This window comes from Petromyzon marinus, chromosome 27 (assembly GCF_048934315.1).
Source record: "Petromyzon marinus isolate PM22_M1 ecotype Great Lakes invasive population chromosome 27, UKy_Petmar_22M1.pri1.0, whole genome shotgun sequence".
NCBI classification, from domain to species: Eukaryota; Metazoa; Chordata; class Hyperoartia; order Petromyzontiformes; family Petromyzontidae; genus Petromyzon; species Petromyzon marinus.
The window spans coordinates 9,053,286-9,069,000 of record NC_133693.1 but is presented as its reverse complement, the minus strand read 5'-3'; the positions used below and the strand labels follow the sequence as shown (position 1 = coordinate 9,069,000).

Sequence of the window (15,715 nt, the reverse complement as noted above, 5' to 3'; positions counted from 1 at the left end):
ACAAAGTCCCATCAGTCAGCTTCTCTGGCAGGTGAGGAGGCATTGGCTGGGTCATGTAGCCTCCATTTCCAGCCACCACATGCCAAAGCAGCTTCTTTTTGGCTGGATAGAGGGGGTTAAACGGGCATCGCACAGGCTAGAAAAGCAACGGACTGATGTGGTACAGGATCTGATTGGATTTGCCGATGACTGGTACCAGCAGTGTCAGGATCGACCTCTTTGGAGGAGGCTCGAAAAGGATGCTACTGGGCAGTTGGAGAGAGTCACTTTCCACCAACAATGGAGGGAACAGGAGCGATGCTCACGAAAATGAGCAGAGCAACGGGTGGCTAAAACGTAGCAAGTTGGTACAGCGGGGAGCACAGGTGGTGCCTCTGCCAGTCCCCTCAGTCAGGCAACCCATGGCACCAGGGTGTACTCCATGACTTCCTGCCAGCATGCCTTCGACATTTCATATAGCCTAAAAGTGCACCTAGCTTGCCACAAATGCCATAGTGATATCACCACCAGATAGTGGTTAATGGCAGTTGTTGCTATGTAGAAAATAGTGGTTCGGTGGTTTGTACAATTGCACGATGGTATCTTTGACCTGGCTTTGATTCCCAATCTTGCATAACATGCAATGGCAAGCATTATTTGAAACTTCTTGGACGTCACGTAGGTGACCTCAGCTTGATATGAGTACGGTACATATCATCGTGAGTAGACTTGGGAGAAAAAGGTGGCTATGCATGGTATACTGGGTACATGACTGTCTTGTATGCCATACTGGTCTTAACAGGGGCTCGCAAACAACATCTCCACTTACAATCTCAATGGCCGTATGGAAGGATTTTTTGTAGACAGTACTCAAAGGATGCATTCAAATGGAAAGATGATGTTAATATCCAGTAGAACGACTAATCAATTAACGACGGGCCTCCAAAGAGCCCAATGTCTTCACTTACCAACCATTCCCTGTTAACGAGCGGGCCGTTGTAGGTACAGTAAATATGAATGCATTGATTAACCGTGTTAATTTTAATATAATGTGTTTATAATGTTGTTAGTATCTTTATGTATGAATATCCATTGTTTAAATATTATAAAGTACGTTTTTTGGGGTGAAACGGGGTAACTTTCGATGCTATTGGAACGAATAAAGCATTTCAAATGTCTTCTCTATACTCACTTAACGACCAAATAAATCACTTAACGACCGTTTTCGTAGAACCAATTGCCATCGTTAAGAGGGGTTCTACTGTACAGTGCATTTTCAGCGAAGATTAAACTTTCGATAAAGTGGCTACGGAGGGAAAGGGTTGCAGCCTACTATTGTGTATCTCTGGTGTAAATGAACACCCTTCGTGCATTCAATTTGAATGGAAAAGCTCCTTCATCCCCCCCCCCATGCCTCTTACCAACAATCCTTTCGGCTAAGTTTATATGGATGGCCTACAGAGCTTTCTCCATGAGATATAATTAACGGTGGCTGGATTGAACATTTCCCGTTATTTTTGTTTCCATTTAATGCCTTTCTTTCTTCTGCATGTGCATTATTTTAAATTCAGTCAATTAACAGTCGCACAAGCATAAAATATAACCCAACACATCCCTGCATTCACATCATAATTGGACTCCATCTCTGTAATACATCACAAAACATATTGTTCCTTTAAAAAAATGAACATTATATTCATTATATTCACAATGCATGCACTATATACCAGCATCATGACTAACACTGCCTTAAAAACTGAACAAAAAATACATTAAGCTAATCATTTGGCCAATAGACATTTCAAACAAAGGGACATCGCATGGAAGGTCATTGCTATAAATATTTAGCATTTTTTTTACTTTGTTATATGCAAAAAAAGGCAGCATTCATGAATGTAATGGTGGTACTAGAGTCGTAGTGGGAAGTGTAAGTGCAGCGGTTAGCATGTTATGCTTCGAACCTGATGACCCGAGTTTGATTCCCGCTCATGGCCAACAAGAGCGGTGATAATCTAAACTGGTCCTTAGACCTGCACTCGGTCAACTCAGCCTCAAATGAGTACCTGGTGCAGTGTGTAAACATCGCCACTCGGGAGGCAAAGGCGGCCGGGGGTGGTGCTGGCCACCCACCCCCTCATGTGCTGTGCGGGCCTTCATAGGTGCTCGCTAACAACAGCACTTGCCTGAACAGTCTGTTAAGGTAATACAGGTGATTTTTGTCTTTAGTACTAGATTGTATTTCATCCAATTTATAATTCTGCACAACTGGCAATTTATTTTCTTATATATTAGTTATCAAAATACACAGCCAAAGACACGCTCAATGCTATCACACTAAACGAGGCTGTGGAAGACATTTTGAGCACCACAGAGATTAAAATAACACAATGGTGGTTCATTGTGCATTGGAATGAAAAAGAGACCGCAGGTGAGATCAAGCAAGGGGTCTCATGATGGTTAAAACGAGCGATCTGATAGAGGTCACATTGGGAGGGCACATGGGAGGGGTGTGGGGCTGATTGTGGTGTTTTCTTTAGATCACATTGAATCTGGAGGTCAGATTGTGAAATCTTAAGGAGGCTACATGGAGGGGTGTGGAGGCTGATAATGGGGTCCTCTGAAGATCAGATTGAAGAGTGTGGAGGTCAGATGTGTGGTCCGGTGGGATGAAGGGTTTATGGAGGTCAGATAGAAGAGTCTGGAAGTCAGATCGAAGGTTCTGCAAGTTAATGACAGTATTTTCTGGAAGGTTGTATGGAAGGGGCTGGGGTCTTGATGGATAGATGTAGAGATCTGCATTCTGATGGTGGGGGTCTTCTGAAGGTGAGATAGAGAGGTCTGGAGGTCACATAAAGTCAGATTGTGGGGTCCTATGAAATGTATTGCAGTGATATGTAGAGATCTTGAGGCCATATTGGAGACATACGGAGGTCAAATGGAAGGGTGTGCAGGTTGGATGCAAGTGTCTATTAAAGGACTGATGGAGATGTCTGGAAGCCCCAATGGAGAAATCTGCAGTGAAGGAGTCATGAGGATCTGGAGGAGTCTTCTTGGTTCTTTTGGTAAAGTCACGTAGAATGGAAATAAAATAATAAAAATAAAACATAAAAAATAAAATTCTTACGATGTTTCGGCCACAACACAAGTAGCCTTCTTCAGGTGAAGGAACAGAACTGTCGGGACGACAGCGCTTCAATGACTGCTGCTAAGATTCGCAGCGTCTTTTAAGCTAGGTAGGAGAACTAAAGCGCCTTGACAAAGGAGTTTACATATCAAACAGGCGAATTTAGCATTGAAATAGCTGTGTTAAAGTGTTGGATCAGCAGGGTGTTAAAGTCAGAAATTAGCATGTAACTGGGAGATTAGCATGATGCTAACGTGAGCTATTTCCGTGACTGGTCACGGAAATAACTATGTTAAAGTCAAAGTTTACATCTCAACAGAGGCATTTAGTATATGGACGCTAAATGACTGCAACTACCCAATGGAGAAGTCTGCAGTGAAGGAGTCATGAGAATCTGGAGGAGGTCAAATTCAGAGTAATACAGAGGCTCAATTGAAGGTTTACATGCTCAATGGGTAATCAGGAAGTCGACTGAGGATCATTTGGATTGAAGTGGTGGACGCAGACTGAAGCAGGTAAGGCAGAGAGACGCATGGTGGAGATAATACAGGGACGATGGAGATGTCAGATGGAGATTTAATGGGGGAGGCCTAACCGCCACCAGTGGGCCACGTGCTCCAGCAACATCCTCACTCCACCTCTGGAAGGGCCTCCCAATCAACATCAAGATAACTTGTGCAGCAGTGCGGCCTGGAGAGAGGGGGAGGATTCGTAGCCATTGAGATACACACGGAGGTACCTGGACAGAGGGCAATGCTGCACACTTTGCTCTGGTTTTTGGGCCCATCGCAGTGGTTGCCGCCATACTGCGGTTCGTTGCAGGTGCGCTCGCGCGTGCGCAGCCCGCGGCCACACGTCAAGGAGCAGAGGCTCCAGGGGGTCCACTCCTCCCACGTGCCATGAACTGTGGGGCACACAGGGCACAGCGGCATCAGCAGCAGCAGCAGCAGGAGGAGGATGTCTCTCGACTGCAACATCCAACATTGTCACACACTCAGTTAACCCTTTCCCCATTCTGAGACGACTGCAAATTGCAGCATGGGGTGAATCTACAAATGCGCAAGTAGCTCAGCGTTATATATTTTTTAGAGAGGCACAGTAACGCCATTGTTTTAAGAATACATTGTGCTCACCGTAGAGAACTGTAGCGACACGACCGTATTCTATGACAGCTGGTGCCAAACTGTGACACACACCCTCCCGCATGGATGGCCTTGTGGATAAAGTTCTTTTATTTGATTGATTTCTTCTGATTCCACTCTGATGATGTACATGTGCATGTATGCCATTGGAATGGAATCGGAAGGAAAATTGATGACGTACACGTACATACACGGAATGGTAAAGGGTTACTGTAGAGCTTCCACTGCTGGTTCATGGCACACAACGGATAGTAGCACCTCGCCAATGCTCGTTGGAGTATGGAGACAATTTGAATTGAATTTTAGAACAAGGGCAATTAGCAATCGTTGATTAAACTGACTGACGTTAACAAACCATGCCAGGTATTTTTTGCTAGGCCAAGTGAACCTAGGAGAGGTCCACGGTCAGATTCAGTGGTGCTGTGAATGGCTAGAAATCAAATCTAAGTGATTGGAATCATAGCACAAGCAAACACACTGACCATCACAGCACTATTCCCTCGTTAAGTGTTAATAGTGGCTGGGAAATATGAGCGTTTAGGCACCGCACACCTGCACACGATCCACTGTTCCAGTTGTGGCGTGTCATAGTCACAATATCAGCATTACAGGGACTCCTCTACTTACGAACATTCGACTTACTAACTTTCAGAGATACGAACACACCTGTCTGTATGTTCAGTTTCCTGTTCGGTTAGAGAGTCGTAAGTTCAACCCCCGCGCAATAGATGGTGATGGTGGCATCTACATCTGCAGAATGTGAAGAACCAGTGGCCTCTACATCTACAGGAGATTATACAACTTTTAAAGCCATTCCCCGTGTTTAGTGTACATGCCATACAACATGTTTGGAATCGACAGGAGTAAAGGTGGACTTACGAAGAAATCGACTTATGAACAGACCTCTGGACCCTAACTCGTTCGTAAGTAGAGAAGTCTCTGTATACAAATGTTCACTGTGTATGGGTGGGTAAGTGAGAATACACACAGGCCAGGAAGTTGAATGTTATCCAACTGCAGATGCACATATCCTGTAAACAGCCTCCCGGTTTAAATTGATTAAACTCCACTTTGATTAGCATAATGAAACATCCTGGGTATTGCAGACTGCCCAAGTCAGATGTTGCCAATAAAGCCAACTGATTGATCAATGGGCTCCCACATAATTCACATTAAGTCCATTGATCACACTTGACAGATGCACTTGGAAAAACCAACGATGGCTTATTTTGCTAATCATGGTGGTATTTGGGATCTCACCCAATATCGCACCGAATGTGACAAATGCAGTGTTATAATTGGCTGGGTAAAGGACAGCGGGCGCCTGTAACCCAGGGCTGTACAGGAAAGCGTTGGTGGATCACCCAGAAGTGTGAACCGCCGAGATTTACTGGGCTGCACGGTGGCTAGGAGATGGCAGTGCACTAAGTAGGTTTGTAAATCCATATGTGCAGACCTTTAAGTATTATCCTTTTGTTTAAGTGGAATTTCTCCAGATACTCAATTTGCTGTACAGCCATCTCTTGGCCACATCACAGCCCAATAGGTTTGGGAGTTTCATAACTTTACATCATCCACCAACCCTTGCCCTCCCAACTGCTGGATTCGAGGCAGGCACCTTCCATGTTTGGTCGATGAGGCCATTGTGGGAATGTGGAAGGGGCTTAGGGTTACCCATTGTTATAAAAGGTAAAGGTCCTACCCTGAAATTACTTGCTAAAGACACTGCTGGTAGAAGGGCCTTCAATAGACTAAACTAACTAAATTAAACGTTTTATTTTACCAGGTAAGGCCCTCTGAGCTATATACCCATTTTTTTTTATAAGCGACCTGGAACACAAATGATCACTCAACGAATTGGCTTATCATGTGGAAATGTATAGCAGCCAAATTGTCTAAAGGCATGTTTCTAAATATGGAGGGAAAAACGAGAGGACCCAGAAAAAATCCACACGACCATAGGGAGAACATGCAAACTTAAAATATACAGGCATGAGCGTCAGGATCGAACCTACGACCTCCTGCATAGCAGGCGAAGTAGTTAACATCTTGCCACCGCGGCACTCGAGGAATCTCTAGAAAGACTCTCTGAAGGGCATTCGGCCTCCTCTTCGATGCTGGCTAGATATCTTAGAAGAGGTGGGGATACCCACAATTTACACCACCGCACGCAAGCAGCTGAGCAACGAACTGCAGTGTACCTTATTTATACTGCCGAGTGGACAGATGCGAGGGAATTTCAGCTGTCGTGCCAGGAGAGTGAACTGGGCGACCACTGGCTTGCAAGTATCGTGGAGATCAGTACAGCCGCAATATTTGTTTGAGCAGGGAGACACTTATTCCACTTTAATGCGTAAATAGATCACCGGTTTTTAAATTTTAAGGGTTGCAGGGCAAAATAGATGGGTGCAATTAACCATTCAATTGGCAATGGGGTCATAGGATGGATATGTTATGACCGGAGGCAGATGACAATGCAGACTTTTCCTTAGCGGGCGTATACCTAACAGGTACGTGCGAGGGATCCGAGTGATCATTTTATGAAAGAGACATGTCACGGAGGCTTTAGGCGAATGACCTCCAGCTTGGAGATGAGCTCAGTAGGCTGCTAAGAAACCCGTTCAAGCCAAGCAGATAGCAAATTTGCCGTGCTGACCCATTGTTACGCAAGTTATATAACTCGCATTTTGCCTTTCGCTTAAGCGAGACAAAACAACACTGCTGTGTTTCTTCTTCTCACATTTGTCGAAATGTCAAAAGATAAAACACGTACAGTATATATAAATGTAAAGGTTACATTTTTTCGTCTGAGGTTCTATACGTTTCCTTTAAATAAAAAAAAATGATTATCAGCGCTAAGAGTGTAATAATTAACACCATCTTGTGATTCAATGAGTTGTCACAATTCAGGGGGTGTTGATTCCGTAAACAATCAATTTGGTTGTTTTGCATTCTGGTGAATGTAGTGCCCATAGTGGTTGCAGAAGTCAGGTACACCGATTACATACTGAATACAAAAATCAAATATAATATATCCTCACACCATACGATTCGCTGTGTTTATCATGAATGTAATAATAAAATTTAATCGATAAATCGAAGCACCGTCGCATGTCTAAGGAATATGATTGTGAATAATCGCTGCCTTTCACACGTGCATTTAGGTTTATTAAAAAAAATCAACGCTCATTTGAATGCTGTGCTGTACCTATTGAAGATGATGGTACTAAGCCGATGGTATACAGTCCACATTTCTATACCAGGCACCAGTACCACAACGTATGACAAAAACGGGCATTTATTTCATACCAGAGGGAGAATGGGCTGAGCTGACCACTCACTAGGAATTGAACATAAACGTACCGATTGTGAGTTGGGCAGCAATGGGTCACACCACCACCTAGACATAATAGCGGCATTAAATTTATGTAGGACGTATTTTATGAGGTATTCGAGCTCGTTTGGGTATTTTATTTTAATCATTTTTCTTACAATGTTACAGTACATGAAGTAACGTCATCTTAGCAGGCGGGGCCTTAAATTAAAACATTTTCATTTCATTTCACAGTTTCAATTTCGTGCAAAAAAAATAATTTCAGAACGATCGGTATATCACTTTAGCTCACCTTGCACACATTTAAAGCCCCCCCTACCCCCCTTCCATCTACTCAAATGGGTATAGGGTTTGTATAACATGTACTGAACTACCCAAATGAGCCAAGGACAATCAAGAAGAACTTGTGTACAACGACTGCAGTATTTCACCCACAATTACCCAAATTTAATTTTGGAACGTTGCTATATCCAGAGCTCTAATTTGATGAAAGTGAGCGCCAAAGAAAAAGTTAGTACATTAAATAGTAAACTCAACACCCGGGAAGTGTGGGTTTATGGAGTTCAACGCTTGCAAGGGCATTTCCTCTTCTTGCAAGGAAAAGAGCCAAAGCCTCATTTTGTTTAATGATTACACTGGGAGGCTGGCAGTCGAAAAGAACCGGGGCTAGAACACATTTTATTCAGCGTCAACTGCAACCACAACAAAACGCAACGGTGGTCATCCTTTGGAGGGACTGACCATGTCCTGGAAATGTGGAGTTCCACCGCTGGCTGATGGCCACCAAAGGTGATCGGTGCCGCTCCACTGCTGGATTGAGCAGGGAGATACTCTGCCTTCAACTGATCTCATTTTCACAGTGGTCATCCACTTGGGTGTATTCTGTTCTCTGGCGAAATAATAAAATGTATATATTTTTTAAATCATCTGCTGGATGAAAGTCTCTCCATGCTGTGGAGATTCGTTGACCATACATCACCACGCTGGTTAGTCCGGGTTGGTGAAGGGAAACGGGGTCACAGGACTAGATCAGATGCTCGATCATCCAATTTTAGCAATGGACAGGAATTAAACTCGGGCTGCCAGGTACAAAGTGTTATGAACTATCCACTGCGTGAGCGTTTCAGCCCCTGAAGCTAAGAGTTATGATTATTCTACGTTACATTATGGGCCATGCAACAATGGGTAAGGCACATATCTTTTGTTCGGCAATGTATTCATTGGCCACACTTGTATTCCATGGTGTAAATGGTCAGTGCACTGCACTTACAATCCAGAGGTCGCCAGCTCAAACTTCCAGCGCCGCAGTTGAAACAGTCGGCAAGTTTATTAAGTCCACCCCCCCACCCCCCACTCCGCCCCCCTTCTGTCCACCCAGCAGTATAAATAACTTTTACCACAGTTAGGTCGATGTCTGGCCAGCGTGGAAGAGTAGGCCAAATACCCACTCAGAGGTTTACTCTAGAGCCCCCCCCCCCTTTCCTATGGCGGAGGTCCTTGTGAAAGCAGTGCCGGATTATGCTAGTAACAAAAGTAGCTACAGGCCCCGCACTTTCAAGGGCCCCGCGCTAAATACTTTCAAGCTATTAATTCCGGTTCAGTGACTCTGCACTTGCTCTATTACTATAGTACTTTACCACCTTCAACTTTTATGAACGACTGGGTGTTTAAGGTTAGCGATTTATCGTATTATCTGTCTGTATAAACAAATGAAAAAAAACACAAATACTTTACTATGCAAGCAAAAATTTGTGTTTTAATATTTATTTATTTTCAAGGGCCCCTTTATAACATATTCTACAGGTCCCGGCACCAGCTTAGTCTGGCACTGGGCTAGAGCGAGCAATTACAGGGCTTCCCCTGTACCTTTTACCCACCCCCCCCCCCCCACTTGTATGCCACAGAACATCACAGGCGTTGGTGATTACCTGTGGAGTGTTCTATTTCTACCGGACCTTTGCCTTCTCTCCCACGATGTGGCTATGAATGCCTATGATTGCCGCGTGCGCTCTGGATGGCGGATGAGCATTTGCCATTTTGGTTCCGCGGAGCATAATGACTGAAGTATCTGGAGCACCAACACAACATTGACACGCACACATCAATGATGGGGCTTGCTTGAACAGCCCACTAACGTCTAAGATCTGGTTGGATCATTTGAAGAGCAAAGTGTATCGCAATGTCGACACAATTAATACACTGCGTGGTGCAATGCCAATACTTGTGCCCTGACCCGGGCGCCTTTCTGCGGTGAATTTGCATGTTCTCCCCCTGTTATGCATCGGTTTACTCCAGGTTCTCCAGTTTTCTCCTGGAGATAAATATCACGTAACATTGATTTGTAAATAATTTTGGACAAATATTTCCAGTGCTAAAGAATTTTCCTGCAAATTAGTCAATTGGAATTTGCACACAGAGCAACATCGCCCCTCCCCCCCTACTGAAAACATTTGGCAAGATCCTCCTGCATAAGAGTCTTGAGACTCAGTGAGGCTTTCCTGGGTAAACAAGTTGTAGCAACAACAATAAAATAAAACCAACACCCCACGAGTACTACGCCGATAACGGTGTGACACACCATGCCGCTTGTCTCGCCATACATGAGCGGCGTCGCCATTTTACAACTGAGGAGGCCAAATGGCTCCTCAGCTCGGGAAAGGAGGTGACTGAGATGGGAGAGGATACGAAGTGGGCTTGAGCCAAAGGGCTCGTGGTTCACGTTAACCCTTTCCCGCTCCGAGATGTCTGCAAGTTGCAGGGTGGGCGCCCCGTTGGGAATGCGCAAGCGTCTCAGCTTTCATTTTTTTTTTAGAGAGAGAGGTGGAGCGCCGTTGTTTTTAAAGACATTGTACTCACCGCAGAGAACTCTAGCGACACGACCGCACTCTATAACAGCTGGTGCCTAGCTGTGCCACACGCCCTCCTGCGTGGCCTTGCGAGAGTCTCTGGACCGAGAAAGTTATTTTATTTTAGTTTTTCTTCCGATTCCGAGTCACCGTAATGGAATGATGTACATGAAACGTCATCGGAATGGGAAAGGGTGAATACAGCAAGCAGTTCCAGGTTTGAGTCCCTGCCTCAGGTGAAGACGTGTTTCGTTCACCTTCTCTCTCAGCCACGGAGTTTCGCACCAACGAGCAGCACAAACAACTGCTTATTGTTTCAGTGAGAGGTATGTGTTGAAAACAACACGTAATTTATTATTATTTAAATTAAGCCATTCTCCTACTCAAAGCCAAGTCTGGAAGTGGGGGGGGGGGGCGATGATGGCCACCATTCTCCTCACGTGGCATCACCGATTTCCCCATTTAGGGGCCGTCCATAAATGACGTCACGCGATTTTAGCCGATTTTGACCCCCTCCCTACCCCCCCTCGTCACATGGCGTCACCCCCCCTCAAATATGACATCACAAAGCTCTGCCCCCCAAAACCATATTTCCATTTTTAAAATAAAACATGCTTCAAATCGCTTTAAACTATTGTCGTATTTAATGTGGCGCTGCACTCTGATGTTGTAGGAGAAAACATTTATTAAAAAGTCTATTTAATTAAGTAGAACGTTTTGATTTAAAGCTTTCGTGACTGCAGTAATTCATATTCCTAGCTCTTTCGGTAAAGTCACGTTGAAGGGAAACAATAAAATAAAAAATATATATTATATTTTATATATTATATATATTTTATTGTTTCCCTTCAACGTGACTTTACCGAAAGAGCTAAGAATATAAGTAGAACGTGTTGTCTATATTTATTTAAAGTTGCGCATTTTGATGTGACGTCACATTTCTCAAACCTCCCCCCCTCGTCACACATCGTCACAAATGGCTAACCCCCTCCCCCCCCCTAGGTGCGTGACGTCATTTATGGACGGCCCCTTACCTCAACATTTCTCTCCGCGACCGATGCCGATGAGCATTCCGAGGTGGTTTAATGTCATTGGATTGTCATTATTTGTACATAGTAGTTTACCGTCAATGCGCCATTTAGTTATATGCTGCCAGCCATGCCAATATAGTTAATAGTGCGTTTGCGTGATGCTTAATGAAACAATCGCATTAGGAATTCTGGGTGTGCGGTTTTTTTTTTCTGAATGTGAAACGTACAAAGTGGTTGAGCATCATTGGGTTATACGAGGCTAAACGCGCAAAGTGATTTAGCGGCATTCGTTGAGATGCATGGGACTATATGGCGTATGGACAGCGAGGGCAACTGTGCTCCATTGTCTCAGTGCAGCGCAGAGCCGGACGGCCAGCTCTGATGGGATTTCAGCAGCAATGCCCTTCAAGCTGACTCAATGTAAGAAAAATTACGGATTAACTCTCCAACATACCGGTGTGCTGTACTACTAAGGAATTAGCGTGCTGTGTTTACGTGACAAACGTTACTAATTGGCTGTGTCGGTCTAACCCCCCCCCCCCCAAAAAAAAAAAACCTCTTATGAATAAAAAATAATGTTATTTTCGTTAGGTTAACTAAGTTTCGGCGTGAAACCAATAAAAATAACCAATACATAGCATCGTATAGGATACAAACACAATGCGAAGGCCTTTAGCAGCAAATCAATTTCATTGAACTAAACATTGTGGAGATGCTTTACCGCCGGTGGGGTTAGACGATGCTTAAATGTAAAGAGTGGCTTGGTGCCGATAAGCTTTGTGGGTGATATACACATGAGTTGGCTTCGTGACACTGGGCTCTGTGCTGCCAGATGTGCATTAAGTGGCTTAGCACCGTGCAGCTATTGAGATTGTATGGTGCTAGGTGTCCCAAGAGGCTTAGGGCCATTGGGTTTTATGAGTTTGGGCAAATTATTTATTTATTTTGGAAATGATGAATGCCTGTGCATACGGGCCTTCTGTCTTTGGTACGTACTGCGCTTTGGAAGCAGGATAACTAGAAAGCAAGAGTTATGAAGCAGATAATTCGTAATGGGGTATATTCGACTAATAATGGATCTCTCAATTAACCGTAATCCTATGTTATATTTGATGTCCTACTTTTCTTCGCGTTATCGTGCAGTAATACATTTCAAGCTGGGGTAAAAAGCAAACCAGTTGTTAATCTTACAGTTTTGATTTAAAGCTTTCGTGACTGCAGTAATTCATATTCTTAGTTTTTTCGGTAAAGTCACGTTGAAGAGAAACAACAAAATAACAAAATATATATAAAACAACTTTACCGAAAAAACTAAGAATATAATCTTACAGTTGTTACCAATTGCAAACGAATATATTGTTGGCAATCAAATGCAACCTCAAGACTTGGAAATATTCCATATATGCCAAACCCATCGCAGGGTGTGTCTATTACAGTTTATGTGAGTTTGGTAGCAAACAATTTATGAAAGATCAAGGCACCCTTATTATTTGAGCCACATGTAGAGTGAAACCGTTAACTGTCTTAGTCATAATAAAGGTTTTTGGGTTAAGTCGCGTTATTTATAAATGTGTCGTAACTCTCCACCACCCGACACGGCCAATCAGTAAAAAAGTGTCACGTTGACAAAAGACAAAATAGTTCACTACTTTAGCCCACCGGTGTGTTGAAGAGTGAATCCACAACATTTACAATTTTTGAGTACGACGTTTCGCTGATAATTACATCCAGCATCATCGGGCAATTTGCCAGAATGTGCCTTAGTGCATGAATAAACGAAGAAAAATACCCCCCATGTAGCCTTTAAGCGACTGTTTGGGCAAGTGCTATTCGCGAGCACCTATGAAGGCAGATACCACCCACAAGGGGTGTGTGGAGGAACTGGCGAATTTTGGCAGGAGCAAGGAGACAATAACATCCAACAGTATTGGCTGAGAACACCACTTGAATCGTGACTTATCAAAACAAATCTCACAAAGTCTCAATTTTTGGGATTTTGGGCCATCTCATTAATAATTAACGAACATTAATGTCCATAAAGAGCTGACGAACTGATCAATCACACAAAACAAGCCACCATGCATGTGGCACATCACCACGGAGACCGGGTCACACGTGTTCTGCATAGACAAACAATCACGTGGCTCAATGTTGAAAAAGAGGCACTGCAGCCAGACCACCATCACCACAGTGAGCTAATACACACAGCTGCAATCATAATTATCATTTTAAACATTTTTGCAACAAAGAGCGTTAATTTTGCGCCCCTAAAAATTATTACAATTTGAATGAGAGAACACAATTGGTTTTTATTTGTTCGGTAATGATGGCCTCCGATGACCTCCACAGCAGCAATGATGAATAATTATTAATCATTATTAATAACTTCTGCTTCTGGCTGCAAAACAGCTGCATAATCAGACCAGGTCAAGGCAGAAACAAGTTAGTACATCCAATTAAAGTGTGGCCCATGTAAAAGCAACACCATCATCATCATCATCAGCCAAGATTACTCCACTGCTGCCACCAACTCATACTACCCTGCAATGTATACTCCACTGAGTATCTTTGCACAAACCCATTACAACATTGCACCTCCTTTGTGGACCGTCCCTCACAGAAGAAGCGTTCCATTCCTTGACTGCCATTCCATTTTGATTTTAATGTCCATCGGGCCATCCACCCTCCGAGCTACGTGTCCAAGCCCCACTTACTGACCTGAACGAATCATGCAATTCGCCTGCGTACAACTCTGAAATGCAATGTTGTATCTTTCTATCTCGATGTAATTCCAGGCGTACGCCTCTGTACGCTTCTTTGCGCACTATTCAGTATTTGTAGTCCGTTTTTTTTTTGGGGGCGGGGGGGAAATAACCTCATCATCTGAACCGCTCCTGAGCCTCCCCCTAGATCGACTCAGCCTCAAATGAGTACCTGGTGCGGTGGTGTAAACATCGCCACTGGGGGAGACAAAGGCGGCTGGGCGTGGTGTTGGCCACCCACTCCCTGGTGTGCCGTGCCTGCCTTCATAGGTGCTCGCTGACAGCACTTGCCCCTACAGTCTGTTATGGCTCGACGGGGATCTTTTTCTTTCTTTGGTATTAAGTACTAAGTACTTAGAATTTGTAATTTTAAAATAGCATTGCTATAATACACGCATTTGTTTTCTGGCCCATCATTCACCTCCAACACAATAATCAATAAGACCCCTTAAAAAGCTATAAATAACTCTCACATACAAATGGGATTATACATGATTGCATACGATAATGTATCATGCAGACTGTTTATAACATCATCACCGTCATTATTTATTCACATTCATATACCATGCATGACTTGTGCTGCATGACAATGAACGTATACTGTACCATTTATCCTTATCCAAGGTTCTCTGCCAAGGTCAGTCAAAGACAAATCCAACTTTTTTCCTCCTTTCAAATAAACGTTCACGTGACCTCAGCCATACCCGTGGCCTGAATTGTTTTCGTTTCCCTCTGTGTTTGATGACTAATGCCACCTTAGAGAGGCCCTTATCTGGCATTCTGCAACTATACGGCCCGAGGCAATTCATTTTTAGGAGGCTTTGTCCTCCCCTCTAGTGCCATTTGTGCACATTCATAAAATAACTCGGTGACATTAAAGGAGAAGTCTGGATCCCAGAGGGATATTTAAAACCTTCAGCGGGAGGCACTGCGAAACTGGATGTATTATTTGCAAAAAGACGGAGGGACTGACCTCAAATCTCAAGGAAATACATTATGGTGCCTCAGCTGATTACCACAAAAAAAAACCCGTCAAAAGTGATTTCCTGCTGCTCAAATAAGGAATGAGGTAGTGAGCCAGTGGTGGTGAATACACATTTCTAAGAGGCGATTCAAGTCTGTCCGTAAGGCAACCACGGTTGCCTTTTCCTCAAGTGGTACCTGTTTTATCGTCCCGGGGAGGGGATGATGGACCGAGTCAACCGAGTCAGAATTTAAACTCGCAAGCCCACCGATTGTGAACCGAGCCAACAGGCTAGTTTCATTACTGCAAAAATTTTATATAGAATAAAAACGCTTAAAAACCTAATTACCAAACGATGAATCATTAAAACGAAAGACTCCATCTTAAAATATGCACGGGGCAGCAGTTCCGTCTGCATCGATAGCCCCGAGCAAATTGTGGAAATTCTACAGTTCTATGGCAGGCACCTTAATTCGTAGAACAGACAGCCACTGTTAGCGAACATAATATTACAAGATATAGCTAAAGCA

The 15,715-nt window shown here is 43.7% G+C and overlaps 1 protein-coding gene across 1 annotated transcript in view; it reads right to left on the bottom strand.

The window, feature by feature from the left end:
* ADGRB3 (adhesion G protein-coupled receptor B3) overlaps positions 1-15,715 on the bottom strand; it is a 174,946-nt gene that overhangs the window by 110,987 nt on the left and 48,244 nt on the right. Inside the window, exon 5 of the mRNA XM_032961547.2 lies at positions 3,843-4,007. Coding sequence (XP_032817438.2) covers positions 3,843-4,007 — 165 coding nt within the window. The remainder of the gene's footprint in view (positions 1-3,842; positions 4,008-15,715) is intronic.